The sequence below is a fragment of the Mycteria americana genome, chromosome 24 (genome assembly GCF_035582795.1).
Source record: "Mycteria americana isolate JAX WOST 10 ecotype Jacksonville Zoo and Gardens chromosome 24, USCA_MyAme_1.0, whole genome shotgun sequence".
NCBI classification, from domain to species: domain Eukaryota; kingdom Metazoa; phylum Chordata; class Aves; order Ciconiiformes; family Ciconiidae; genus Mycteria; species Mycteria americana.
In genome coordinates this window covers 4,669,428-4,696,032 of record NC_134388.1, presented here as the reverse complement: position 1 = coordinate 4,696,032, position 26,605 = coordinate 4,669,428, and the positions used below count along the sequence as shown (strand labels likewise).

General features: G+C 43.8%; 1 protein-coding gene across 1 annotated transcript in view; it reads left to right on the top strand.

Moving 5' to 3' along the window:
* ELL (elongation factor for RNA polymerase II) overlaps nt 1-22,855 on the top strand; it is a 53,246-nt gene extending 30,391 nt beyond the window's left edge. Inside the window, exons 3-12 of the mRNA XM_075523858.1 lie at nt 1,574-1,695; nt 1,994-2,157; nt 5,125-5,378; nt 8,460-8,584; nt 11,186-11,282; nt 14,415-14,916; nt 17,971-18,037; nt 20,059-20,230; nt 21,149-21,193; nt 22,240-22,855. Of these exons, the coding sequence (XP_075379973.1) occupies nt 1,574-1,695; nt 1,994-2,157; nt 5,125-5,378; nt 8,460-8,584; nt 11,186-11,282; nt 14,415-14,916; nt 17,971-18,037; nt 20,059-20,230; nt 21,149-21,193; nt 22,240-22,344 (1,653 nt within the window). The 3' untranslated portion in view covers nt 22,345-22,855. The remainder of the gene's footprint in view (nt 1-1,573; nt 1,696-1,993; nt 2,158-5,124; nt 5,379-8,459; nt 8,585-11,185; nt 11,283-14,414; nt 14,917-17,970; nt 18,038-20,058; nt 20,231-21,148; nt 21,194-22,239) is intronic.
* The last annotated feature ends 3,750 nt before the right edge of the window (nt 22,856-26,605 follow it).

The following is a 26,605-nucleotide window of genomic DNA, read 5'->3' as shown; positions in this document are numbered from 1 at the left end:
TTACAACCCGTCGTGTGCAGCACAGCTCGCTCCCCCAACGAATGGCACTAGAAGCTGAACAGACCTGTTGCATTTACCTTCTTGCTCCCTTCCCAGCAAATTAACTAGCGGGTGAACGGTGCCAACTGTAAAATACCCACAATCTACTGTTTACATAACTTTGACTTTGTTCATATTCTCAGCGTGCTTGTAAAGCAGAAGAGAATTTTATTTGTTCTGGATGGGTGGGGGCAGAGGGTGCCGGGACAGATTACGGGCTCAAGGCTGCCGGTGCACGTTTGGCAGGGGAGATAACAGGGCTCAGCTGCGGCTGCTGGAGGGTCAGCGCTGCCCGTCAGCGCCCGGATCGCCACCAAATCTGCTCCGAGTATTTTTAGATCCGGATCCTGGGACTGTGCGGGGGATAACTTGTCCTTCTGTATCGCTAAAGTCTGGGTTTCTTGGCTTGCCATTTCGAAAGAAGGGAAGTCTGTTTTGAGGGCTGGCTGGAGGATAGCTGGTCTTTACGGCGAGTAAATGGAAAATGCTGCACTGGCTCAGCTCAGTGCAGGTCATGCAAGTGTTTCTTGCCGGTTCTGAGAACATCCCTGTGGTTTAGCAAAGTGGCACAGATGCACTGGGTTTCCAGGCTGCTGTAGACGTCTGAGGTCAAAGGGAAACCACCTAGAAACCCTTCTGTACCAGCAGTAATCTTTTATAGAGCACAGTCATATGTGGATGCCACGAGTTGGTTTGCTAGGCATATATATTTTGTGCATATATGTGGCAATCTGGGTAAATATCCATCTGTGTGGTAGAGTGTAGCCTAAAATAGGTTGAAGCTGATGTTCCTTCTGTCTCATTTTCTGGAAGCCATCTTAATTATCAAATATTGATGTGATAGTAGAGCTCAGATGCTGAGATTTATGTTGGATCTTGAACGCAGAGGGGAAACAGTTTCCCTTTTGAAAAATGAATGGCTGGGGGGAGAAAAACAATGCAGATCGCTGTAGAGTTGTCTGCAGAGCACACTTAATGCTTGATTAAATATTTAATTTAGCAGCAGCGTCACACTCTACTGTGAGCCATGAAATCTCGTTATGGAATTATAATCTCTTAAAAAAGAATAAGCATGCTACCTAGTGACCTGGCTTGTACTATGTTTAGTGCTGGATCACTAATTCCGAAAAAACAAGTCTCAAGTGCTTTAAATTGAATATAAACCATGGTAGCAAGTCTGTTTTGAGCCTGAATCAATAGAATTGGGTCAGATTCCTAGAACAAGATTATTGTGGGCTCTGCTTTGAAAGGCAGCAAGCTGCCAGCTCAGATCTCTGCCCAGTTACAGAAATAGCTGTCTTTTTATCTGTTTACATCTGTTTACCTCTTTTACCTTACCTTTTCAGTGCATACAGTTTTGCTAACTTGAATCCTTCTTCCAGCTTCTTGCTCTTCATGGTCTCCTATGCAGTAATCCATATGCTTTACTTGTAGTGCGTTGCAAAATGGCTAAAAGCATAGTGACTGCTGAACAATTGAATTTTGTGTTAGTGTGGGCTACCCAAGTGACCAATATTTTTCTCCTTCCAAACAGCACATCGCAATTCCAAGGCCTGATCGACCTACGGAAGTGCGGACTTTCACATTTTATCTTTCAAATATTGGCAAGGACAGCCCCCAAGGGAGTTTTGACTGTATCCAGCAGTATGTATCTAGGTGAGTGGTACAGCAAAAGAAAAATCTAGCCTTTTTTTTTTTTATGTCTTCTGTAGAATCTTTTCCCTAACAAACCTGAACAAAACTTAATATGTGTTCTTTCTTTTTAGAGTCTTTCTAATCTGTTTGCATGTGTATATTTGGGTAAGGAAACACTCACAGAAGAATCTGTTTACCTCTCAGCTTCTTTCTGTCTGCTCCTATTATTTAGATAATGCAACCTCAGTTATTCACCAGTGACAGAGATGTGCCCATTTGCAGTGTTGGGAGTATCTTTTCCATTGCATTTCTTTTGCAGCAATGGCAATATCCATCTGGATTGCCTTGGAAGCATACAGGATAAAATCACCGTGTGTGCTACTGATGATTCCTACCAGAAGGCAAGGCAAAGCATGGCACAGGCCGAGGAGGAGACTCGCAGTCGGAGCGCTATAGTCATTAAACCTGGGGGCAGATACGTAGGTAAGCAGCAACTTGATTTGGGAGTGTCTTCGCTAGCTTCTGAAGTCAAATGCTGACGTTCGTTTTGCTTGACCATGAAAGTCTTTAACAAGTATCTGGTAGTTCCTTATAGGTGTCTGATTTATTCAGGTGCTACTCTCCTTGTATTGTGACTTCTTCGTGGCTTCCATCTTCACCCTAGAACATGTGTGGTGGTGTTTGCATGGCCTCTGGGGATTGTCTGTGTGCAGTCACATCACTGGTATTATTTCATATTTGTCATGCAATGATGCTGAGAGCAAACTGCTGATCCATCAGAAGTGTCTGTGCTCCTAGCGAAGTCAGCTAAAATGTACCACCGCTGTTGTTGCACATCTGATGTGTGCCTGCACTTGAGACCGCAACATGCAACATCTAGGATGCAGATAGCAGAGCGCTTGCGTTGATAAACAAAGAGACTAAAGCAGTGCTGCTGACTGCAGCCTTAAACAAACCATCTTATTGTGACAATGAAAGGAGAACCTTAGGGGAGGAAAAACTGTGGCCAATATCAGTGGGCTCAAGAAGGAGCCTGCGGAGACCTAGCTTTGCGCTCAGGTCCCTGCTTAAGCTCAGTCTGGTCACAAACTTAGGGCACAAATATTAAGCAGAAAGCAGAGTTTTGGTTGGTGGTTGGTTTTTTTTTTTTTTTGAGCCAGCTGTTTTTTCTGCAGCCCATGTGATCTGTAGCCAGTCTCTTCTCAGAGGATGTCTGTGATGAGAATGGTGAGTTGCAAAACGTAGAACTGACCCTGACTCATTGTTTTATCAGCCAAGTGCTCAAAGCTGAGAAATAAGATAGTAATCAGGAAGGAAATGCATTGATTTCCTGTAGACTAGAAGATTATTTTGTTTAGCTTATATTTGAGAACATTACAGTAAGTGGATGAAGTTGTTAGGCTTGTGAGGGAGAAGATTCTCAAAGCAAATTGCTTCCCGGAAAGATAGAGCAAAACTTTGGATTTAAAAATACTCTTGCTAAAACATTTACCGTTCTGAAATGGAGGTGCAACCACGTAAAAAGCAGGGGAGCGGAGTGCACGCAGCATATATAAGATGTCAATGTTCAAGACGGGAGGAATGCGCTGGTCCAAGAAGGAAGAGCCTGGGCAAGGACGATCCTCTTGTGGGATACGCACATATTTGGTGTGCCAGCACCATCAGCTGATTCGCTTGCAGGCTATAGTCTGGAGGGAGAAGGCCGGCTCTCACATTTCCATGAGAACACGGAGCTCAGCACTTAAACATCAGTGGAGTCATTCCAGGCAGCTCAGATGTGGAAGAATTTATATGAAATGTTGAAATTGGAGATCAACAGAACAGTATAGACGTGAACTAACACTTGAACGAATATATATGTAAATAGATAGATGACATGTCTGTAGGGGAATATGTGTGCTTATATATACACTAAATTTGTGTGTGTGTGTGTGTATACATCTATATATATGCACATGTATAAATATTTTAAAAGACTTCATATTCTGGCTTAACTTAATTTTTTTTTTTTCCTATCATTGTGTGTTCTGGCTCCAGCCTTAAGTGGAAATGTCCCAATATGTTTTTGCTGTTCATGACCTGGCAAGAATTAAGGGAGTTCTAGAAAGCTGGTGAATCTTCTCTTGTGCTGTTTCTGGAAATGAAGTCCCGTTGACCCTGAATTTTGGGATGTTTAACGTGTGAATTGTTGTTTTTCGCTCTCTCGTCTTATCTCGGCCCTGCCGACGATGGGTTGTACTTGCTTGCATCAGCGTGGTGTGTAATAAAAAGCCAGGAAATGGGGACTCAGTTATGCAATCTACATTTCAGTAAAATAAACACTGCAGACAATCAACAGTATCTTCAGATGACTCAGTTGAAAACATAGCTTCCTAGCAGTGGAGAACTGCTGTGCTGAAATAAACCTCCAAAATTCTTGCAGTAAATGCTGGATGTTGTTTGTCCTAGTGAAGGTTGCTTTCTTGAACCAAAGTGATTATTGATTGCATCTCCATGTTTTAGACCTTGGAACCTACAAATTTTCTTTTTCGATTTGCTGGTTTCGCCTTTGGTAGCAGGAACCTGGCTTTGTTACCTGTTTCTGTATTCAAAATAGTAAAATTCTTTGATTTGCGCTTTAGTAAGTGATGCGGGACTTGTGTGAGGGTTCTAGTTAAAGCTGTTTTTCAATAGGAATGGGAAAATGAATTCTTGTAGAATGCTGTCAGAAACCAAGAACCACATTTGGGGCAGAGTTGAGGAAGCTGCCTCTGAGGGCTGGAGATGAACTTTTGAGACAGCTTTATGTTCTCACGTATACATAAATGTAATTGGAGGGTGAAGCAGTTATTACTACAGTGTTGAAGGGGTTATTCTCTTAGAATAGACAGCACACTAATGAATAGGCTAATGTATCGGTGTTAGACCCCATTCATGTGGCTGTGTTTGGCGGGGGGAAGGGAGGTGGACCCAGCCTCATAAAGTTCCTATTGTTCTAAAAGCAGAAACATCTGCTGGAGGAGCATTTTTGCTGAGATCAGCAGCAGGGAGCCGCTCGTTGACCAGTTCTGGTCTTTCCACTCCATATTTTGACTCTTCTACATAATAATGCAGAATTTTCTTCTCAGGGAGGGGAAAAAATGGTTAGATTAACCATGGGGATACGTGCACTTGGGATAAATGAAAAGCTGGCAAACAAAGAGAGCTTTATGTAAGCTTGTGGCCAATAATACTCAGGTTTCCAGAGCTTGGTGTTGCTGTTTACTTGTTACAAGCTTGTCATGAATCATAAAACTCATGGGATACTCGTTCCGGTGGCGTATCGGAACGGATGGGGTGTGCTGGTTGTGTTTGTCCTTCATTGTCATCTTCTGGCACTTCAGATGGTGTAATGAACTCCATATACATGTTGACAGACCACTGGCCTTTGCAAGGTGACTGCTGCAGTTCACTATTCTCATCTCATTTTAGGCAAAAAGGTTCAGGTGCGTAAACCTGCACCAGGAGCTTCCGATGCTGTTCCCTCCAGGAAGCGCCCAACGCCAGTCAACCTTGCCAGTGCAATAAAGAGAGGCAATAGTGCGATTTCTCAGAGACCCTTCAAAGATAGGGTTGTGCACTTACTGGCACTAAAGCCTTATAAGAAACCTGAACTTATTCTCAGATTGCAGAAGGATGGACTTTCTCAGCAGGACAAGGATTTGCTGGACAACCTTCTGCAACAGGTTTGTACTCTGATGAAGGCAACAATTTAGGTAAAGGGAAATGTCTTCTCAGAACGGTAGTACCTTCTGTATTAGTCTGAACGTAACCTCTGTATCTCAAAGCTGCAGCTGAATGTTTCTCTAAAGGCCGTCTCTGATGGAAGTTTGCAATTCATGTTACTGTTTTGCTAGAGATAGCAGAAGCCTCTCGTGTATACGCCTCGGTTTAGGTGTGTGCAACTAAGCTGTATGATTTCGGTTCACCAGATCAGTCGCTTAAGAGGAACACTTTTGGTTGGTCATGGGGAGAGTTATCTAACAGAGGATCTATGAGCCGTTTGATTTGTTATAACCTGTAAATCTATTCTATATATTTTTATTAACGTGGACATAAAGGAACACGTTCTCTATTGATACATGTAATGTTTCCTATGTGAAGGAAAAAATATGTCCCTCTCCACTAAGCTTTACATCTTCTTCGTATTGTTCAGACCCATGCCTTTCCTGCTTAGAAGTGCAGCTGGTTAGGTGTGAAGATCATGCAGCTTCTTGCAAAGCATATTGTTTGTATGTCAAGTGTGAAAGCTGTCTTCAAGCTGAATCAGTTCTTAACACTTTGAGTCATGTCGAAGGTGCCATTTTAGGAATGGCAGTAAATACCTTTATTGCGCTCTCAGTGCAAAACACATCATGGATATTTAAATGCTGCAGCTACCCTCTTCTGTATTGGATTTTTTTATATTTTTTTACTCCTTTCCATAGCTGAAAAGAATGAGACAGTGAGGAGTGAGTTTGCCCAAGGGCACAGGGCAGGTCATGTTGAAAATGGAGTAATTGTTGGCACAACTTGCTCTTTGCCTAGATTTTAATCCTGTAGCCCTTAATTTTCAGCAGTGCTAGAATTCTTTTGAGCACCCTTTTGAATGCTATTAATATGTTTAATACTAGAAATACCATTTCTGATAATTACCTTTTATTGACGCTCTCACAGACCCCTAGCAGGCAAGTAGTGTGTTTGGCAGTGTCCACAGTGTCAGCCTGATTGGGCTAAATGCTGATTTGGCTGTAAATGCATTGCTCGTAAACTTAATCTCCTTTCAGTGCTACCAGGGCTCCCATCTGCAAGCAGACACAGATAAGCTAAAAATTACAGGCTGCATTAAAGCTGCATGTCTAAATATGTCTAGGTGTGGGTTTCATTGTACTCTTGCATCTCTCATAGGACTCTGTGTTCCTGCTGGCCTTTTTGCCTCATTTTGCAAGGTTTCTATTTTAGGGAGGCCTGGGGTGGAGCTTGCAGAGTCCAACACCAGCAAAACAAGGAGGTAGCAGCTCTCAGCCTCTGCGCAGAGAAAATCTGAGTTGTTCTTCTGCCTGGGCTACAAGCCTTGCCGAGCAGCGTGTCTCCCGCTGTAGGAAGAGGCAGTAACCGGAGAGATTTTTGAAAAAGAACCTGGCTTTGCTTTTGTCTCTTGGGCACGTTTACTGGGATATCTAAATGTAAAACACAGCTCAAATTCTTCTTGTATTTTGGCTCAGGATTTTGGAAAGCTGACAGAACTGAAAGGAAAAACAAAGTGTTCATCATGTAAACTGATAACTGTGCTTTTTATGTTTTCTTATCAGGAGAGCTTTGCTGTATTAGTTCTGCAGCTTTTTGCCTTTAAATTCATAGATTTTTAATATTAGGTCATAGTCTCCCTAAAGCAAAGGAATTAACAGCATCTTCAGTTAATTCAAGACTTTCCACTCCTTCACATGTTTTTATGAGGCTATCTTACTGCTGCGTGGATAATAGAGATTCATAAGCACAACTGTCTCATGAATGGAGTGAGCAATGGAGAACGCTAATCCTTAAACAGATGCACAGTATCTCCACTGACTGACTAAAAGCATCTTCCAGTTTCGAGAGTAATAGTCGTCAAACTGAGCGGCTAAAGCAGTGAATTTGGGACGCGGTTGCTGGCTTTGCCACTTGGTCAGCCTGGCTGTGGGCATAGCATTTGGCACCTCTGCCTCTGTATCCCTTTTATAAAAACAAATTTAAGGCTTTGGGGTTTTTTTCTAAACTTGCAGTGCTCTACAGTCAGCTAAGAAGGGTTCACTAAGACAGCACAGTATCTGTGAAAACTTAATTGGGGCTTTTTGGTTTGTGCTAACATTGTATTTTTCAGATGTGTAATGAGCAGCAAGAAGTTAAATTTTCAGTCAAGCTGTGGAAAGACTGATTAAAGTAGGAAAACTCTTAACAAGTTGTTTCCATTCTAATACCATTCTGCCGGTTCCAGCAGTGTTTCCTATCCGTGTAGGCACCACGCAGAGTTTTGTGGGGAACTACACAGGATAGAATTGGATAAAATGTCACAAAGCTTCTCATGCAAATGTACTGAGCTAACTGCAGCACATGATTTAGGAGCAATGCTTTATTGTGACACCCTGGGTTATAGCTGGTAATCGCAGGTTTTGTTTGTGCCCTGAAGTAGTCCTCGGAAAAGTTCTCCTCCGTGAAATCCAGCAGATGATCCTAATGCACTGAACTGCACAGTGTAGTCTGCAAGCTCCCTAATGCATTATATCTGCAAGGCATTCTCTTCACTGATCCTTGAGAAAGTAGCTTTCTGTCGCCTGTTCTACTGGCTTGTTAGTGAGAAATTATCTTCTGGCAATTGTTAACTAAGCTATCGCCGCAAGAGTTCCTCTAGCACCTAATAAACTGCACCGTTTTGGCTATTGGACAGGTGTGATAAGTGAACTGCCAGTTCCCACTAGGGTTTATTTCCAGGTATTTCCATAAACTGATGTTGTACCGTTCCAGACTATCCAAGCTGAATAATCTGTTGAGATATCACTTGTTTCCCAGTAAATGGGATATGCCTTGGAAACTCATCATAAACTATTGCAGTGACAAGGCAAAAGTGGCAAGGCACTGTTTGATTAAATAATCTAAGTAATTAGGAAATGAAGTATAAAGTCTCTACTTGTTCTCTGACACTACTAACTGCTGCTAAGGCTGCTGAGATTTTGCCTACATCTTAGATCTCTTGTTAGAACAAGTGAGAAAAGTAAACCCTAACAGTTTTTTGCAAATTACTTTTGTTTCAGGTGGCAAATTTGAGTGCCAAGGACAGCACTTTCACACTGAAAGATTGTGTATACAAAGAAGTGCAGAAGGACTGGCCTGGCTACTCTGAAGGAGATCAGCAGTTGCTGAAGAGGATACTCGTTCGGTAATTATTCCATCTTCTCTGTAATATCATCTGGAGCTTGAAAATACTGGGCCAGGTCAGTTGCTATAACTCAGGGTAACTGAAGTCAGTAGAATGATGGTAAGTTGAGTGTTTGGCTTATTTTAATGTAAAGTAAATCTGTTTATCATCCAGGCAGCTGTAGAAGTTGACTAAACTTGAATATCAAAGTGGAAGCACTCTTCAGATCATCCTAGGTTGCCATTAAATCATTATACTAAAAGCTACGGGAAAAACCTGGATGGGGAGCAAAAGCAGTTCCAGTTAAAAGTTAATGGTGGTTTAAAATCCTGGGAGATTAATGGATTAAGGCAAATGTGTCCAGCTCAATTCCATTGAAACTCTCCTTTCCTTTTTCCATATCTTCTTGTACGTGGCTTCCTGTGCAGACTGCCGTGTTTGTTCGAGGCAAGGAGAGAGACGTTACCATGCAGCCATGTCCCCTAGCTGTCTTGCTCAGCCGCTTCTGTGTTCTGTTCCCATGGATGTCCCTATTCCTCTTGAGCTGTTTGCTTTGGAGACTTTGCTGCTTAATTTCTGTAGCGTTATTTGGATGATTGTTTACTTGGGTGTGTTTCTTTTTCTTGTGTTGCAAATTCTGTTAGCATCACAGTTGCCCTGCAAGATTAAGATTTGATTGAAGTAAGGGATGCATGAAAAAGCACGAGGCAGATCTGTAGAGATAAGTCCCCTAAAACACGTGCTGGTTGTCCTGCTGCCCATACAGTGTAATCCCCACTGTCCAAGGGATACCTGTTCTCATGTTCCTTCCTGAAAATAGCCCTTAAGAGAGTTAATTGAGATGATAGCTTTGTCTCACTGCAAAAGATTTTTTTTTTTTCCCCCCCTCTACAGATATTTTTCCTTGGGTGAAGCCTCCAAGCTCGGAAGCTCTTGGCTGGCAGGCAGCAGGGAAAGAGAATGTATCTCCCAGGTTTCTAAAGGAGAATTCTGCTCTGAGTGTTTATATTTCCCTCTCTGGGTTTTCGGTGTGTTTGTACTGACTTGGTACAGATTTTTGTAATGCAGCTAGAGATTTTACTTGACTTGTTTTTGAGACTTACTTTATTGCACTTTTGGTTAGGATTAAGTAGAGCATGCTCTGTTTGAACAGTTTCCATGATTTGAAAGCACAATTGGCTTGGAGGTGAGACTTTGTTAAACCAACAGAAACTAGCACTTAAAGTGCTTTGGCGTGCTAAAGAAAAATCAAACTCATTTAAATGGCCTTGATGTTGAATTATAATTAAATGGAAAAATACAACTGCCATGCAATCTTTATGGCTTTCAGAAAAGTTAATTTCTCCCTGTAGAAAGCAATGTTTACTGCTTTTTCTAGAATTGTGGCATTCAGTTATGCACAAGTCTAAAAATAGACCTTGGAAAGGATGTATTCAACTGTACAAACAAAGACCCGCTCAGCCAATGCAGGTAATGAGGCTACAAAATGGAAAAAACATGTAGGGTTGAAGACAGTAGAAAAACATTCACAAAAAGGGCACAGGCACCAGACGTAGGACTTTACGTAGCTGGCTGTGGTAGTCTGCGTGGTTGCCTAGATCCAGCCAATTGTTAAATGTCCTCTTGGTTTTCAGGTCCAGTTGCCACTTGATGGTTCATTGGCTGCAATAATTAGCACATCTGCAAATATTAAAACTATATCTAACAGTGCTTATGTTAGTCTAACTCATTTTTCCTCACGTTGTTTGTGTTTTCCATCCTTCTTTCACCATTGTAGTGAAATGTTTTTCCGCTGTTACGAGAGCCGCTGCAATGAAAGTCATCATCTTTCATTCACTTTTTTTTTAAATCCATAATTAACATGTTAGGAGATGTGGCAAGGTTGCTCAGTCTAGTCAAATGGCATCCAAAAAGCCACTTTCACTGTGGTGTTTATGGAATATCACTGTTCCCCTTCCTGTTTTCACAGTCTCTTGAGTACTTTTCTTGAGTTGATCCGTGGCTGTTGAGATTGTTCTAAATAAAAATTAAACAAAGCAGCAACTGAAGCCAGAACGGCAGTGAAACTGCAGGCATCTAAATGTTGCTGCAGTATGGCTGAAGGTTCAAGCTCAGGTTAAAAGAAAATCTTGTCGAGTCGTGGGCTCTATCTCTGAAATAATCTTCCCAATGTTTGAAAAATACGTGTGTGCTTTAAAGCTGATTATAGCCTCTTGTGGAAGAATTTAGACGTTGCTTATTTAGGCTGTACAGCTGGTGACAAAATGACTGCAGAGCTAGTTTATTAAAACCTTTAACCTTGAATTTTTTTTTCAGCTTGACAGCTGCAACTTGATGCAACAGTAGTTTTTCCTGGGTGATTAATACACGGGCAATCTGGCTGGTGTCAGAAGAGTAGGGCAAAGCTGGTGCGCTATTGATATTGATATTTAGTAGTTTCTTCTACCTAGATTTTGTTCGAGATTGCAACTGTAAGTGCCCGAACGAGCTACTTTCATGGCGTCTTCAAGCAGTCAGAATCTGAGCCCGCAAAAAGGCTCTTTGCTCTGCAGGAAGATTTGAAATACCATCTGTTGGCTTGTCAAGCATGGGATTTGAACAGCCCTAAATTCTGTTTTTCAGGAAACTCTGTCAGCCACAGAACAGTAGCGGTCTTCAAGGAGAAGCGCCTTCCCTGAGTCCACCAAAAGACAATGTGAACTCCAGCTCTCCTCCTCAGGTAGGTGATCCCTCTCCAAGGGTGATGGGTCTGGTGGTTAGCGCAGAGCCAGCAATTGGCTCCATCTGCTCCTGATGGCGTCGGTTCCTGGACATAGGTCCAGGCTGAGCTGTTCAGCCTGTCTGCACACTGTAATCACCTGCTGCTGGAGGCTGCTAGGTCAATAGGTTGTTGGGTTTTTTCTCTATTTTATTAAGTTCGAGTCTAATTCTGGGTTTCCTCAGCATTTGTTTCTCCTCTGGATGTGGTTCAGTGATGGCCTATGGGGAGGATCTCTGACAGCATGTCTTAAGTTTAGTTTTAAGGGCTAAGGTTTTTTCACAGTGCCTGCATCCCTCTTGGAGTTCCTGGGAGAACGAGCTTGTGTTTTACTCATTACTAATAATTGACTGGAACGAAGCAGTAATAAGTAGCTCCCAAACACGGTTGAGTTATTAAAAACCTTGACCTTTTGCAACCTAATTGCCATGACAGATCAGAGGCAGGTTGGTCTGCTCTTTGATTTGGTGAGATGCCAGTGCATGGAGCTGTGAAAAGCACGTTTTAGCTGTTTTTCCATGATAATAAACTGCGAAGGAGCTGCGTTTGCTTGTGTGTTAAGCAGAATCTATCCCCACTCCTCTTAGTATCTCTTAGCACAGGCCTTTCTTGCTAGCATTGTGAAATGCCGGCTTCCTTTCTCTGCTGTGGGTCAGCCCAGACAAGTTGAGTATTTATTCTCCTCCTGCCAATGGAATGTGTAATGCCTACTTGTCTGGACAGACACACTGAGGATTAGTGGCAAAGAATATTAGCAGGTAAAGAAATTATGTGCTTTCTGGCAGTGAGAGGGAGGCAATTCTCTATTGAGAACAAGAACTGTGCAACTTGTTTGCCAGGTAGCTAATTCCAAATCCTCTCCTGCTCTGCTGTGGGCATGTTCCTGGTGAATAAAGAATGATCCCCTTCGTTCGAGTTAGCTTGGAAAGACACAATACTGTTAAGAAGCTGGTCTCGTGTTTTTCTTAACCTGATTCTGAAAAAATGTAGGTTGAAAAATCATCTCGCTTCTGGTTGTACATATTTTGAAAGACGCAGAGGTCTGTAGGGGAGGTTTCTGATCTCTTGAGATGACCCAGTCAAAACTTTGGGTAGCTGATTGGTTTGGATCTAGAAAAGACTAGTGAAACGGCGGCAACCAAACATGGAATATAAATGTTTCCAGCAGTGCTTCTAACATGGCTTGTGGCAGTGCTTCTAACGTGGCTTGTGTCAGACAGCAAACCACAGACAGCTTTTTATTGTAAGCCACCTTTTTTTTTTTTTTAAATATTCTATAGCTGTAGTTTCTATTTAGAGAAGGGATGCCCGCTAATGGTTGCAGTCCCAAGCAGAGGACTGGGATTCGGTAGTCTCGAGTGCAAAATATTTTGGGGAAGTTCAGTTGTGGAATGAGGGCAAAGAAGAAGGTTGGTCTGGTAATTCTAAGGAAGCATAGCAGAGCAGGTATCGCATGCATATACCTCATAACCAAAGAGGTAAAGTTGGTGAAGCTGGTACTTGTTGACTTTAGAGAAAGGTGAGTAAAAGACGGCAGTTCTTAGATCTGTCGCCTGAGACCTATAGACAGTGAATGGCCCCTCCTTTTGGGAGATGGGTGCTGCTTGTGTTCTGCTGGGAAGGCAGTCAGTGATGTTGCAAAGCCGGTTCAACGTGCTGTCCTTGCCCCTTGAGCTCTGTGGCAGTAGGAGCAGCTCCTCTTCGTAATTACCTTGACAGGTGGAAAGTAGGATTCCTGCCACTGAGCAGTGTCCTTGAGACCCCTGGAGTCAGCAAACGGAAATAGTAACTGGGGGGAAAAGGAGCAAATTGGTGGCTCCCTGACAAAGCAGCCGTGCATCCCGCTGCACTTCTGTGTTTGCAGATTTCCATTTGCAAACACATCGCAGTCCTGTCTGAGACATAAAGAAAACAATAAAATATCCAAAAGAAATAACCAGAACTATCGCTTGTTTTCCTCTGGGCACTAAATAATCTTTCCTCAGAGTTTCTGCAGCCCTGTGCTGCCAGGCAGGCACACACCGCTGCACTGATGGCTGTCCAAGGTAATTTTGGCTGGTTCGGGCTGGACTGAGCCCAGCAGCCGTAGTTCTGGCTCTCCATTGAGCTCTTCTTTCTGCTGACTGACGGATGGGTTCCTCCACGGTGCAGCTTCCCCAGGCTAACCTGCAGTCTGTAGGCAACTGCTTACTAGGAGGTATGGGCACGCAGAGCTTCTCCAAGCCCTGCCTGTGACTGTCCAGGTACGGCTGATGGGGACAGTTGGGAACCGCTTCTCTCTCTACACTTCTTACTTTAAAAAGGGATGCTCAAGTCATGTTGGCCTGTGTGACGTGGCTTTTAAAACTGCTGCAAATGTCCTCTTTTGCCTTAAATTCTGAGAACTTAACAGTTGACACTTTTTCACCTCTTCCGGGAAATGCCTCTTTCTTGAGAAGAGGAAGGAGTGGTATTGCAAGCGTAGAGTTGTTGACCACAAGATTGGCAAAATCAGTTGGGAATAAAATGCAGAACTTGTGAATCCCTCCCTGCTCCAGACGTCTGAGCACATCTTTCCTTTGCAGGGACTTTGAGGTGCTCTAAATGTGTCATGCCACAACCAGAAGGACAGATGTTTTTATGGTTGTTTCCGATCTCTGCTAAGTGGCTGGGACCAGGGCGAGGGTGAAGGACAGGGTTTTACTTCTGAAGGGCTAGATTTGAAATAAGATGCAACGAGAGCAGGCTGGCTTGCATGGCCTGTGCATGAATAGTGCAGGAGATCAATAATTGCTGATGTGATATGGTGGGTTTGTATTAGCTCTCCCACGGAGTCACGGGCTCCAGAGCGGCTGTCGGGATTGTCAGGAAGCGGCTTGGGATAGATCAGCTTCTGTAGGACCTGGTGGTCCTGGAGCCTTTGTCCAGGACCAGCCTCTGAGCTGGGACACTTGCTGGCAGCTCTCATTGATAGCAGAGCTCTTTTTCTGGGGATATTCCCTTGTCCTCTGGTATTGCACCACCACCTAGTGGTAACAGCATCCAAAATTGTGACCTCGAGACTTCAAGTTTTGTTTGTTTGGTGTTTTTTTTTTTTCCCTTTTTCCTCTCCAGAAACGATCCCAGCCTCTGGAGTTTATCGATCCCCTGGCCAACAAAAAGCCCAGGATCTCACATTTGGCTCACAGAACTCAGCCCACTTTCAACGGGAAACTGAATTCCTCCAACGGGAAGGACGCCCCTGCCCCTGCCCCTGCCCTGCCGCCGGCTCTCCCAGAGTCGGTGAGCTCCAGCTCCAGCCTCCCGGTGCTGGAGCTGCCGAGGCCTCACGATCCCCTTTCAGATGTCAGCAATGACCTGACTCACAACGGCAGAGACTGTGAGAACCCGGAGACGGCTGACAGACTGACTCATCCTTTGTCAACAGACTGTCCTCAAACGAGCAAGCACAATTGCAGCTCGTATGTAAAAACCAAGAAAAAATCCAAAAAGCACAAAGACAAGGAAAAGGAGAGAAAGGAGAAGAAAAATGAAGAGAAATGCAAAGAGGAGAAGCAGGACTGTGAAGTAATAAAAAATGCTGACTTAGTTAGTGTTCCCCAGGAACAGGTCACAGGTATGTACGGTCCGAGAGGTCCTCCTGTACGGCTTGTGCCAAGATAATAGTATTGGTATCGGCTGCGTATGATTTCTGCTCTAAATCTATTTGAGGAAAGAGGTTGCATGTCCACTTGCAGAGACTATGTGGTTAACGAAATAATATCGCTGTCCCTACCTACAAATCAACAAATGCGCTTCCTCTGAAAAGAGGCTATCAGGTTTTTCCTGTTTAACCTTTCATGCTGTTTGGAACTGCCTCAGACCGTGTCATGTTTCTCCTTGTTAAATTAAAAGCCATATTAATATATGGGGATGAAAGGCAGACATCAAGATCTGTTGGAAAAAGCAGTGCTGCTTGATTACTTACCGCTCTTCTGCTTGTGTTTGGTATTGTGATGACTGTTGTATTGATTTTTAACTTGGTAATGAAAAGTTAGTCACAAAAGCTTTTAATATTGGATACAAAAGATATGACAGATAAGTCTTGTGATAAATGTTGTTAGAGCAGTATACAACCAGCTCTTTCAGGCTGAAAGAGCTTCCCTGTTGTATCCCACTATTACTCTGAATTTATTTTTTCAGGGACTAGCACAACCATGAATCTGTTACCTGTGGAGATGCGATGAAAATGTTTTCCACCAAGCCAGTATATTTCTAAGTCAGTTTTACATACTCTTAGAAGTGACAGCAGAGAATATATGTTGCTAATCCGATCCGTTCCCTTGCCAGCACCTGCAGCTTTGCTGTTTTCTGCTATTTCATTAGGCTTTCTTACAACTCTTCGGAGCAGTGGGACTTCCCCTGCAGCCTCTAGGAATATTGCAGTCCCAACCTGTTGTTAAATTTCTTTTTGCATCCATCTTGTTTTCCTTTGCCCTGTTACTGCTTTCTCACACTGAGTTCGTCTTCATGCTTGGTGCATGAAAATCATGCAGTTTTGGCTCAAAAAGGACAGTAACTTGAAATGGAAATTTGTTGAATTCCTGGGGAAAAAAAGAGAGCTTCATAGGGCGTCGGGGTTAATATGATATTAGCTCTCATCTTCCCCACAGTCTTTGTAGCACCTACAAAATGCATTGTGATTGCTCGCCAGTGATTTTTAATGACAGTCTGTAGTCCTGATCATTGTGTGGCACTGCAGAACCACACTCTTCAGATACTTCTACTTTGATCTTAACTTTTCTGTCAATCCTAGTTTTTTCTGTGAATGTTGTTTTTCTTCCCCATGTACCTTGGGTCTTGAATAGTAGTGGATAGATATACACACGTTCTCTCTCTAGATGTATATTTTTGTCAGTGTTTCTTATAAATACCAAGATACCCTGAGTTCTTTTCTTCGTGAATTTGCCGACCCTTTATTACTTTTTCTGCTTTAAAAACAGTTTAATGACTGGCTCTTTGTTAATTAGCAGGAGTCGGGTTTTGTTCCTGCTGCACTGCTGATGTATGCGAGGTAACGAATCCGAGCTGGACTTGGGAGTAATCATAAACAGGATGTGGTCAGTGGCTGCTTGGATTTCGTACAGCCAGCTTGCATCTGAATTGGGATCTTTTCCTTCTGCGCCTTACTTCATGCGGATAGCGTGGGCCTAATCCTGCTCCTTTTGTCTGCAGCAAATGGCGGCCAGCCTTCCCTAAACCTCCCCTTGGGCCGGGGGCTGCAGGGCAGCAGAGTTTCTCCTGGGAGGTTTGTTCCAGAGGCGATGGAGGGACCTTTGGGGTCCTTTCAGCAGACAGTAGGTGGCACTCATAGGCAAAATAAACCTTTTCTCCCTTTCTCCTCCACTATTTTCCTTACCTGCATTCTGTATCTGTCACGCTGGTGGTCAGGTAAGGACGAAAGCAGAATTGTTTGCAAACGTCTGCAGTAGGAGTTTGAGACTGGGGTGTTTCTAATGACACTGTTTTTTCTGCCATTCTTCCATTCTGCTCAGGAAAGCCTTTCCGTGGAAGTTCAGAGAAAAATCGATTTTTAAAAAGTTACAATTAGGTTATTGCTTTGACATGCCTGTGCTTATTACTTGAGCGTTTCATGCTCCCTACAGTTTATCTGGGATAATAACCATAAAGTAATGTAGGTGAGTGTAGGGATGGGTGAGGCTTGGGGCTCACATGGACCTTTCCTGTGCATCTGGGGAAATTGCACAATCAAGGCACTGCTTGCTCTAAGTAACAGACTTGGAAAGAAGAGGAAAGAAGAAATACACTTTTGCAAAGTGATTGAGTGAATTCCTTTGCAGCCTTCTCCATTTGCCTCTTATTTTGCTGCCTTCTCATGGATGCAGTTGACTTTCTGATTAGGACTTTTAGTATAAGACACAGTTTATGAGAAATACCCCTTTTCAAACCTGTATCCAACTGCTTTCTTCCTCGAAACTAATAACACAATGTTTAGTTTATACTGAGGATGGGGTCTGGTTTAGGCTTACATTCAGAATCCCATTCCTCCTGAGGTCTTTGGTCCCTTCACTTAAACTCCTAAAGATTCTTAGCTGAGCCTTGCTTGATTCATGTTTCTTCAACTTCATAAGCACAGAGCACTTTCATTTGTCTACAGGGCAGTCGAGCTATGCGAGGAAAAAGCTGCATGCCTTACAGACCTTTCTGTTGTACCCTATAGGAGTCTGGAGTATTAATAGTAGAAATCTGAACCTGGAGTATTAATAGTAGGAATCTATATAGTGTAGAATCAGGAGAAAAGAATGTGCACCTTGCTCAGCGCTCTGTTCTGCTCATCTGGACTCATAAATTTCTTTTGCACTTTAGCAGCAGTGGTATCAGTGTTATCCCACCCTGCAGGCAGTGTTTATAAACCAATTAAATCAAGGTTTTTTGCTACTCAGTGCATTGGCTACTGTTGGTGGTGTTTTGCTGACAGACAAATATTGGAGAAGCCTTGAAGTTTCAACCACCTTATCGTGGATCTTCTGTCTTTGTTAGTTCAAAGCAAAACAGAAATCCTTCAGAATTCAATAAACTGTATATTGCAGATAAGTTTATGAATTTGAAGTTTAATTGCATAGAGCTTTAAAGTTTAAGAATGTCTATAAACAAGCTTTTATTTTTTCAGGTTTAAATGGAACATGCAATAATTCTAGTGTACCAACATCAACTTCAGAAATGCCAGATTATTTATTGTAAGTATATTTATCAGTTGCTTCATCACTTTGGGATCATGTTTCAAACTAAAAATCACCATGTACTGGGGATTTTTGTTGGACTTTATTGTTACTTGATAGAACTTAGTAAGGTGGGCTTAAAAAAAAAAAAGGAGTAAATCCAACTTTGCAGATAGTTCCTGAGACTAAACTTGATATCAGATCAGTTCTTTACCTCCTCGTGGAGTTCAAGGTTATCTTCCTATAAACCGATTGTTAAAATACTTAAAGAAACATTGTATACCTTGAAGGGGTTTGAAAGGATTAAACGTCTCCATGTTACAGTTGGAAACTTTGAGAGGAAATTATCTGCTTTAATGTTATGGAAGACAAGGCAAGAAAGGATTTTGAGAGGTTAGCTAATTCTTCCCCTGTTGAGAGCCAAGATCATCTACATAAACCAGTGAAATATTCTTCATGGGGAGGTTATAACCCGTGGGTTAGGATGCGAGTTGTTTCACCTCTTGACTTTTTAATCAGATCCCCTTGAGGTTAATTAAACAATATACTTGTCTGCGGAAGCACAAAAATCCTCTTGCATAAAGCCAAAAATCTGCATAAAACCAAACCTGTTATAAACAAAGCTCTGATAGCGAAGAAGTGTAGCTGTGGGTGATATTCCCTGTGCATGCCTCAGCCTGGGTTTTTAATGCCATCAGATCAAACCAGATCTGTGCTGTGCTGTGATCACTCCGAGGGAAGAGATGGAGGAGGAGGAGGAGGCATCCACTCTTGGCTCCGCAGGAGCAGTCACTGGAGTTGACTAGAGGATATATAGGGTTCTTGTATGGTTACAAAACTGTGGTTTGCGGGGCTGTATGAACTATACAAACTGCTTCGAGTTGACATTTCTAGTACCATTCAGAAGAATGCGGATGGCTGGGGGTTTTTTTTCTTACAACAGATGTGCTGATCCCTCCTATAGAGGGATATTACAGCTCCTCGGTCCATCTCCAAAGAAATCATGTAAGGTTTATGAACTCCTGTAAGGTCTGTTGTCTCACCTTTTGGCATGATCTGACTGTTTTGATAGTCAGCTCCTTAAATTATAAGAGCTGTCACTGCTGTTTTGATCATGGAGGCATATGTTTCATACCGGTGAGGACAACTTCCTTATCTCATAGTAGTGTATCCTGTGTAGATGTTTGTTTATACCAACCCTTATCAAGGAATCGGTTCTTGAAGGCTAGAGCACATTTAGGTTAACGAAGTGGAAGTTTTCCCTTAATTTGATACCTAGGTTAGCTTATGCATGTTCATGCACCGAGCTGGCACTGCTGCAGACGGAGTAAGGTGGCAAATGAGAGTCATCACCTACAAAGAGATGAGTTTAACCATCAGAGAGGACTGGCTGCTGGGCTTTCTGCAAAATATCACGTTTAATGGCTTTTTGTTGAGCTGAATAACTTTCAAAGGGCCGTAAAGGTGCATCTGTTAAACATTAGCCCTTGTGTTCAATCCCCATTGGGTATCTTCAGAAGGTAGTGGAGATCTTCTCAGTCTATTCAACATGGTTTCTTGTCATGCGCTTGCCACATAGTCGTACTGTGAGCATTTTGCAACGATAGCTGAATGCTTTTTGTGTTCCTTTAAAGACTCTTAACACTGGAAGCATCGTATTCCTGCTGTTCCAAGGTCTGGCACAGATGCAGAACTGCATGTTCTGTGGGACAGCAGGAGTTAGAAAAGCTGTAGCAGTGCTATTTGAATGTCCTCCTACACCCTCAGCTGCTCCCAGGCTTTGCTGTACCTGCATATTCCACCCTATCTGGCATAGATAGAAAATTTTGGGAGCAAACACTGTCTTGTTTTACGCAGAGGTCAAGGCAATAATTCTGACAGTTACCTCTGTGCCACTATAATGCAAATCATAAGAGCCTCTATTTGTTTTCAGATACAGTCACCTGGTAGACTTGTCATCCTGGTTTCGGCATTACAGTATTCGCGCTGTCTGGAGAGAAGACTTACTAAACCGATTAACTAAATTATTCTCCCTCCAGAAAATACGCAGCCATTTCCTCTTCGGAGCAGCGTCAGAGTTACAAAAATGACTTCAATGCAGAATACAACGAGTACAGAGACTTGCACGCTCGGATAGAGAGGATAACTCGACGGTTTACGCAGTTAGATGCCAAGCTGAAGCAACTTTTGCAGGGCTCTGAAGAATATAAGGTAGAAACAGAAATACATCTTTCCAAAAGCTATTTCTGCAAGTGGCAGTGCTACAGCTCATTTTAGTTGCTCTGTATGCAGGGCTGTTTGGGATGGGTTGGTGTCTAAAACATACTGCCCAGAGCCCCGAACTGGTGGATGCAGAACGTGCACACAGCTGACAGCTTTGTAGACTGTTCTTAAAACAGCTCTGTGTTCTTTCGTTTTCAAGCTGGAGCACACATCATGGTACTTGTTGACAAGGAAAGGCCTCAGTGAGACAATTGGCGTCTTTAGCCAAAAGCTGCTGGAAGCTATTAGTGTATCCCAGCCAGAAAACTCATATTCGCACATATGGTAGTGTATCGGGACTGGAAGGGGAGTTAGTACGGGGTCATCTGTTTCTCTGGAATCTTTGATCTTAATAATGTAGCATTATTCGACTTGTCAGACTGATTTTAAAAGAGCTTTAACTATTCATTATCTTGAGAAAGTAAGTCTCATTGAGTATAATAAACAGATTTTTACAGAGCACCTATTGTACTAAGCACTGTTTCCTCCCTCAAACATCCTTCCCCTCTCTTTGAGAAATTCAGTGATTCCTCACTGAATTATTTTTATATCTCGGAGAGAAATTAGTCTGAGCTGTGGAGGAAATGTCAATTATCCTGCCAACCCAAGTGTCTGTTACAGGTAGTTCTCATGGCTGGGGAATGGGGCCCGATCCTTCCAGTGCTTCTGGTGTCAGCACCAGTATAGTCATGGAGTCAGTGAGGCTGGTTGTAGCCATCAGATCTCACGGGGGAAGTTGTGGAGGGAGTAGATTTTAGTCGGTATTTGGAGGAAATGTGTGCATTGAGCCATCAGTAAATGCCTACTGCAGTAGGTTGCAGGACTGTTGGCTCTTTTGAAAATAATAAGCTATCTTTTCCTTTTTAGACCATCCATGATCAAATTTTACAGGAATATCGGAAAATTAAAAAGGTAAGTAAAAATAGCTGTCCACAAAAAAGGCTTTTGGGTGGTACCCCTAGTGACTGAAAGAGATGGGTACTTGCCAAGTGAAAAACCCAATCTCTGAAGCTTTCTAGCAGATCTTTGTTCAGCTTGAGCTTGTTCAAAAAGTGATCCCTTCCTGGATCAGAAGGGGTTTGTGAGGAGTTGAGACTGCTCCTTGGATCCTGGGGAGCATTCAGCTGTGTTAGTGGCACGCTAGCACAAGCATGAAACATGTTAAATTAGTGCCTTTATCCTGTCAAGTGAAGGAAGGGTTTGTATTTCAGATGCACAGGCTGAGTGATAACAGGATCCTCCAGGTCTTGGGGTCTGCTTGTGTACGGGGTACGATTTGAGCGCAGTCTCTGCTATGAATCATTTGGGTACATAGTCCCCTGCGGGGCTCAGCATGGCTTTTGGGTGCGTGGGGCACACAGGATACTTTACATCTCTGTATGTATATGTAAAGCAACACTTGTTGACTGGAGGGGTTTATGGTTTAGCTGGATGAGGTACAAATGCTGAGGCAGGCTGGGGGGCATCCGTACACCAGGGGTGGGGTTTGGTTTTTTTTTTAAATCTACAAATATGGCCCTGAGCTCTGCTGTCCCCGAGGGATTTAGGAGCTTTTTGAAGAGATTCCCTGTGTGTTGCAAGTTCATCTTTGTTTTAAAGCTCCCAGACTTGCAGAGTTCAGTGCTAACATGGGACGAAGGGCAGGTGATGCTTGCTGGAAGCTAATGTGTGGTGGCCCAGCTGCTCCAAGTTAGGCTGAGCCTTGCTCAAGGTGCACTTGTTTCCCTGTGATGAGGCTCCTGGAGCTGGCTATTGATGAAAAGGAATTTTGTTCTTTGCCTTGTTTGAACAGAGCAGGTCCATTTTAAATGGGTATCTACTCCTCCAGCTAGAAAAGCTTCATTCCTTGGTCATATATTTATGCTCTGAGGTCCGATAGCCTCGTCTGGGTTCAGCATAGGTGTTGCTGAGTTCTGAAGAATTGCCTTCCATCACTGCATTTTCATTTTTCTTTACAGACTAACCCCAATTACAGCCAAGAGAAGAACCGCTGCGAATACCTCCACAACAAACTGGCTCATATTAAAAAACTGATAGCAGAGTATGACCAACAGCAGTTTTAGCTGGCACTAATCTGGACTGGGTAGGGCAAAAAAAGTCATCTGGACATTACGTTCCCTTTTATACAACTAGATTCCTTTCAGAGACGAGCATTAATTCCTCATGGTTGAAGAACTTGGGGATTACTTACGATGCCGAATCTGTCATGTCTGCGTCTGAACCGGGTCCCAAACCCAGCACCCGGCACGGTCCTCTCGAGTTTTAGCCTCTCTGAATGTCGGAATGTAAAAAATGAAAAAATCTGCTTATTTGAAGCCAGCGTTTGACACTTAAGGGAAAACTTGCCTAAAGTGAACGAAGCTCCCAAAGGTTAAGAATCAGTAGTTTTCATGGATTAAAGTTTGGCATGAAGTGTAATTACCCCTGGCCCAGGTCCACTGGGTTACAAATTGTCCTTCGAATGGTGAGGAACTGGAATGCTGCTAGGTTACCTCCTTCTCTGGCACCTGCGACTGTTCATATGCAAGCTGTCTGCTCTACATGGCACCGCGTTAAATACACAAAGTACCCAGAGCTCTCGTTGTTTGTTCCTGCTTTTGTCATCTCCGGTGTGTGCTCTCTTGAGGTGGTTGTGTCAGTAGGAGGGGATCAGCCCGGGGATCTGCACTGAGTGCCTTGTGCAGTGCAGAAGTGGATCCTCCATGTAAAAAAAAAAAAAAAAAAAAAAAATTTTTTTTATCCGCTTGTGCGTTTGGAAGCAGCGGGCGTAAACGTTTTGCAGTGGCCTCTCCAGCATGCGCAGTCCAGTCTGCCTGCATTAACCTTCACGTACCAATGCTGGGAAGATTGAGACCTGTCTGTCTTTGACTTTTATAATTTTATACCAAGGCAGCCAATTTTATTAATTGCTAATGAGACTATGGTCTATTTTTGTATAAAAAAAAAAAAAAAGCATCTTTTTCTAAAACTGTGCCTCCCTTTTCCTTTTAGGCCAAGTGTTTCAGAACCTTTCCTGTCTTATAACTGCAGTATTACTAAAGCTTATCGGATAGTTACCCAGAGAAGTTATTTTATTACCTGTACTGACCCATAAGAGAGGAGGGGGGGCGGGCGGGGGATGCGATGCTTTCTTCTTCTGTTTTTTGTGTCTTTCCAAAGAAGCAGCAGCAGAAAATGATTCTCAGAACAGGCGCCCGAGCGTGAGAGAAGTAAGGTAGCGTTTTCCCATGCGGGTCACTTCCACTGTTGTGCTTTATCTAGCCAGCTTCTCGGTGCAGTCTTTCTTCTTGATTTTTTTTGTTTGTTTGTTTTTGTTTTGGACTTGAAGGGAACATTTTTAGAGTATGGCCAGGGTGTGAGAAACACGCCAAAAAGCACAAAGGTGTCCTTTAACTCTGCTATTTCTTTCTCTCCCCTCTCCCCTTTTAATCCTGCCAGCCTGTGTGATTTGACTTCTTCCCGCTTCCGTTTATCTCAAAGTAAAGGATTACTTTCCTGTGGCGTCTCCTTCCCTTGGAGGTTGCACTGAAGAGTCTTTCACCCTTTGAAGGAGCGGAATGGCAGAGTTAAGGAGGGAAACAGTTCTTACACAAGGAGTTTTTTATTTTTTTCCACCCCCAAAAAAAAGTGGGTCCATCTGCTGTATAAAAAAAAAAGAAAAAAGAAAAAAAAAACCTAATAATTCCATTCTGGCTAGATTGGTTTTGCTGCGTCGTCCAGCCAGGGCCACCGCTTTGCTTTGTCACTTGCAATGTTCTGAGTTTCTCTCCCTGCCACGTTGCGTCCAGCGCGCTCACCAGGACTTTGCCATCCCATTCTTCAAACGAAAGTCTACGGCTGAAGGGACGCGGCTGAGCTGCGCGTTACTGGCCCGGCGACCCTCCGGCCGTGGTCCACGGACTGCCACTGGACAGCCACGTTCTTCTGCTGGTCTGCAAAACCAAACCTGTTCAGAAGCGGAGCGGTGAAGGAGAGGGGGGGGAAGAGCTGTGATGTCTGAGGAGTGCGGTGGTCCATAGGGTGAGCACCCCGGAGAGCCTCGCTAGGGAAGTCCCAACGAGCATCTCGGGGCTTGGGGAACGCTTTGGTCCCATCTCTTCCTCTCCGAATAAAGATGACTGGAGGTTAGGGAGCCATTTCTCTTGTGGGCATACCCATTTGTGTAACGTTGCTTGCCTCCCGTGCTTCAGCTCATCAGGGAAAGCTGGAAAATACATGAGAGTTAAAGGCAAGGAGCTTTTGTCCAGAAAACTTTGTCCTCCCGCTCAGTGGGGTCTTGCAGGAGTTTCTTAAGCATTAAGCGGTGGCTGGTGGCGATGTCTGAGCTCAAGCCTCGCTTAGGCTCCAATTCCAACAAACCTCCCATAGCTGTGGATTTCACCGGAGCCGCAGGGATCTGGGCGGGGGCATTAGGCTGCGTGGAGGAACCGGGATGCTGCGCTTTCTCGGACCCGCTGTGAGATTTGTCACTGCAAAACCCGGTCGGTGCCAGACCTGCGAGCGGCATCGCCAGCCGGCGGTTACACAAATTTTCGGTGTTCTCGGTGGCAAGGCTGAATTTCCCAGTTGCCCACCCGGCAGCGTGCCGAGCCGCGGGGCTTGGTGTGGGACTTCATCTCCGACTGCGGTGCGTGAGGAACCCGAAACTCAGATGGCAGAAGAGGCAGCAGCTACAAACCCAGGATGAGTAAATTCTTCCATGGAAACACTTCTTCTGATCCTTAATATTTTGAATGGGGTTTTTTTTTTTTTTGTTGCTTTGGGGGGGGGAGGGGGATAGAGATGGATCTCAATCTTTATACATCTGCTATAAGATATTTTTGCAAACAGAGTTGTATACAAAGATGTATTGTGTACATTTACATGTATATTCTGGAACTTCTAAAATTTGAATATAAAAACTGAAAATATTTAATGAATATCCAAACTGTGAGACCCAATTAGCATTCAACAACTTTCTGCTTCACTTTTCTTTTGGACTGTGTTAAAGAATTGTAGTCGAATCTGCCTTTTTTTTTTTTTTTCTTTAGAGATTATGAAGCTATAGGCAAATTTTGTGCTTTTTGGGTTAATAGAAACCAGTTCTAGGTGATTAAGTATGATCTTAACTTATTGATACTGTGTTTTTCTTTGTAATATTGTACTGTGGATAAAACTATATTGAGCCATGGAGTTGGAGTTTACAAAAGAGCTTTTCACTTTGCCAAAATGTTACAATTTAAAGGCAGCATAGTCTTCAGCTTTCCTAATCTTTTCTTAAGAGCTAGTGTCTTTTTTGTACACTAAAAAGCTGAATGCTGATTTTGCAACATATAATAAATTCACTGTATTGGAAAACAAGCAAACAATAAGGTTGTATATTTCTTTTCAGTGCTTCCTACCGCAAGAAAACTCAAAAGGGAAAGGTGATAGATGGCTGGCGTGGAGTTTGAAAGCAGGAAACTTAAAGGAACAGAGTCAGTTGAGTGAGTTTAAGTATCAGAGCCGTAGGTAAGAAACACGAGAAGGAAAAGGTGCTCGGTGCGGGCCATCCATTTTCTAGCCGCTTGCTGCGTACGGGGAGAGCTCTTGCCCAGAACTGCTGCCACGGAGCAGCCTTGCTCTCTGGGGAAGCTTTTCTGGTGCTCCAGTGGGATCGGCATCTCCGTGCAGTGGCAGGAGCTGGGGGTCTTCCCACTCCAATGGCACTAGCGCCCAGGTTTTTTTGGGGGAAAAGCTGTTTTCAAAGAGGCACCCCTTGCTGGTGTCGGTAGGGAGGTTTAGAGGGGTCCTACAAGCACAGAGCACGGCAGCCTGGAGGGTGCATGGCCCCGGGCAGACGGGGCTCGGCAGGAGCAGCGGGAGGGCTCGGAGCTGGGCAGGAGGTGGTGTCGGCAAGCGAGGGCCTTGCTGCTTCCCTCGGGATTGACGATGCTGGAGCTTCCTAGGTTATGGTGGCTCTTTCTGACAGCACGTAGCCTTGGTCTGGGGCTCCTGGAGTGGGTCCGGGCCTGGTTCAGGTGCTGCCACTCGGCTGCTCTGCATCTGTGGAAGGGGCTGCTGCGTTTCCCTGCCGGTGAGCCGAGCTGGGTTTGACATCGGAGCTCGCTCGTGTGTGATGGGGGTGAGTCACGTCCACGGGGAGCTGGAGCAGGGATGTCGATACTGCCAGAGCAGCGAGGTGGGGATGAGCCTGGCGTAGACGCTGCCGCTGGGCTGCATGTCCACACTGCTGGAGCTCCCACCTCCACCCGCGGGTCTGAATCATCCGGCTAAAGCTCAGGATACAAATAGCATCTCGGTTGTATCGAGACCTTGTCCCTTTTTTCTGCTGTCACAATGGCT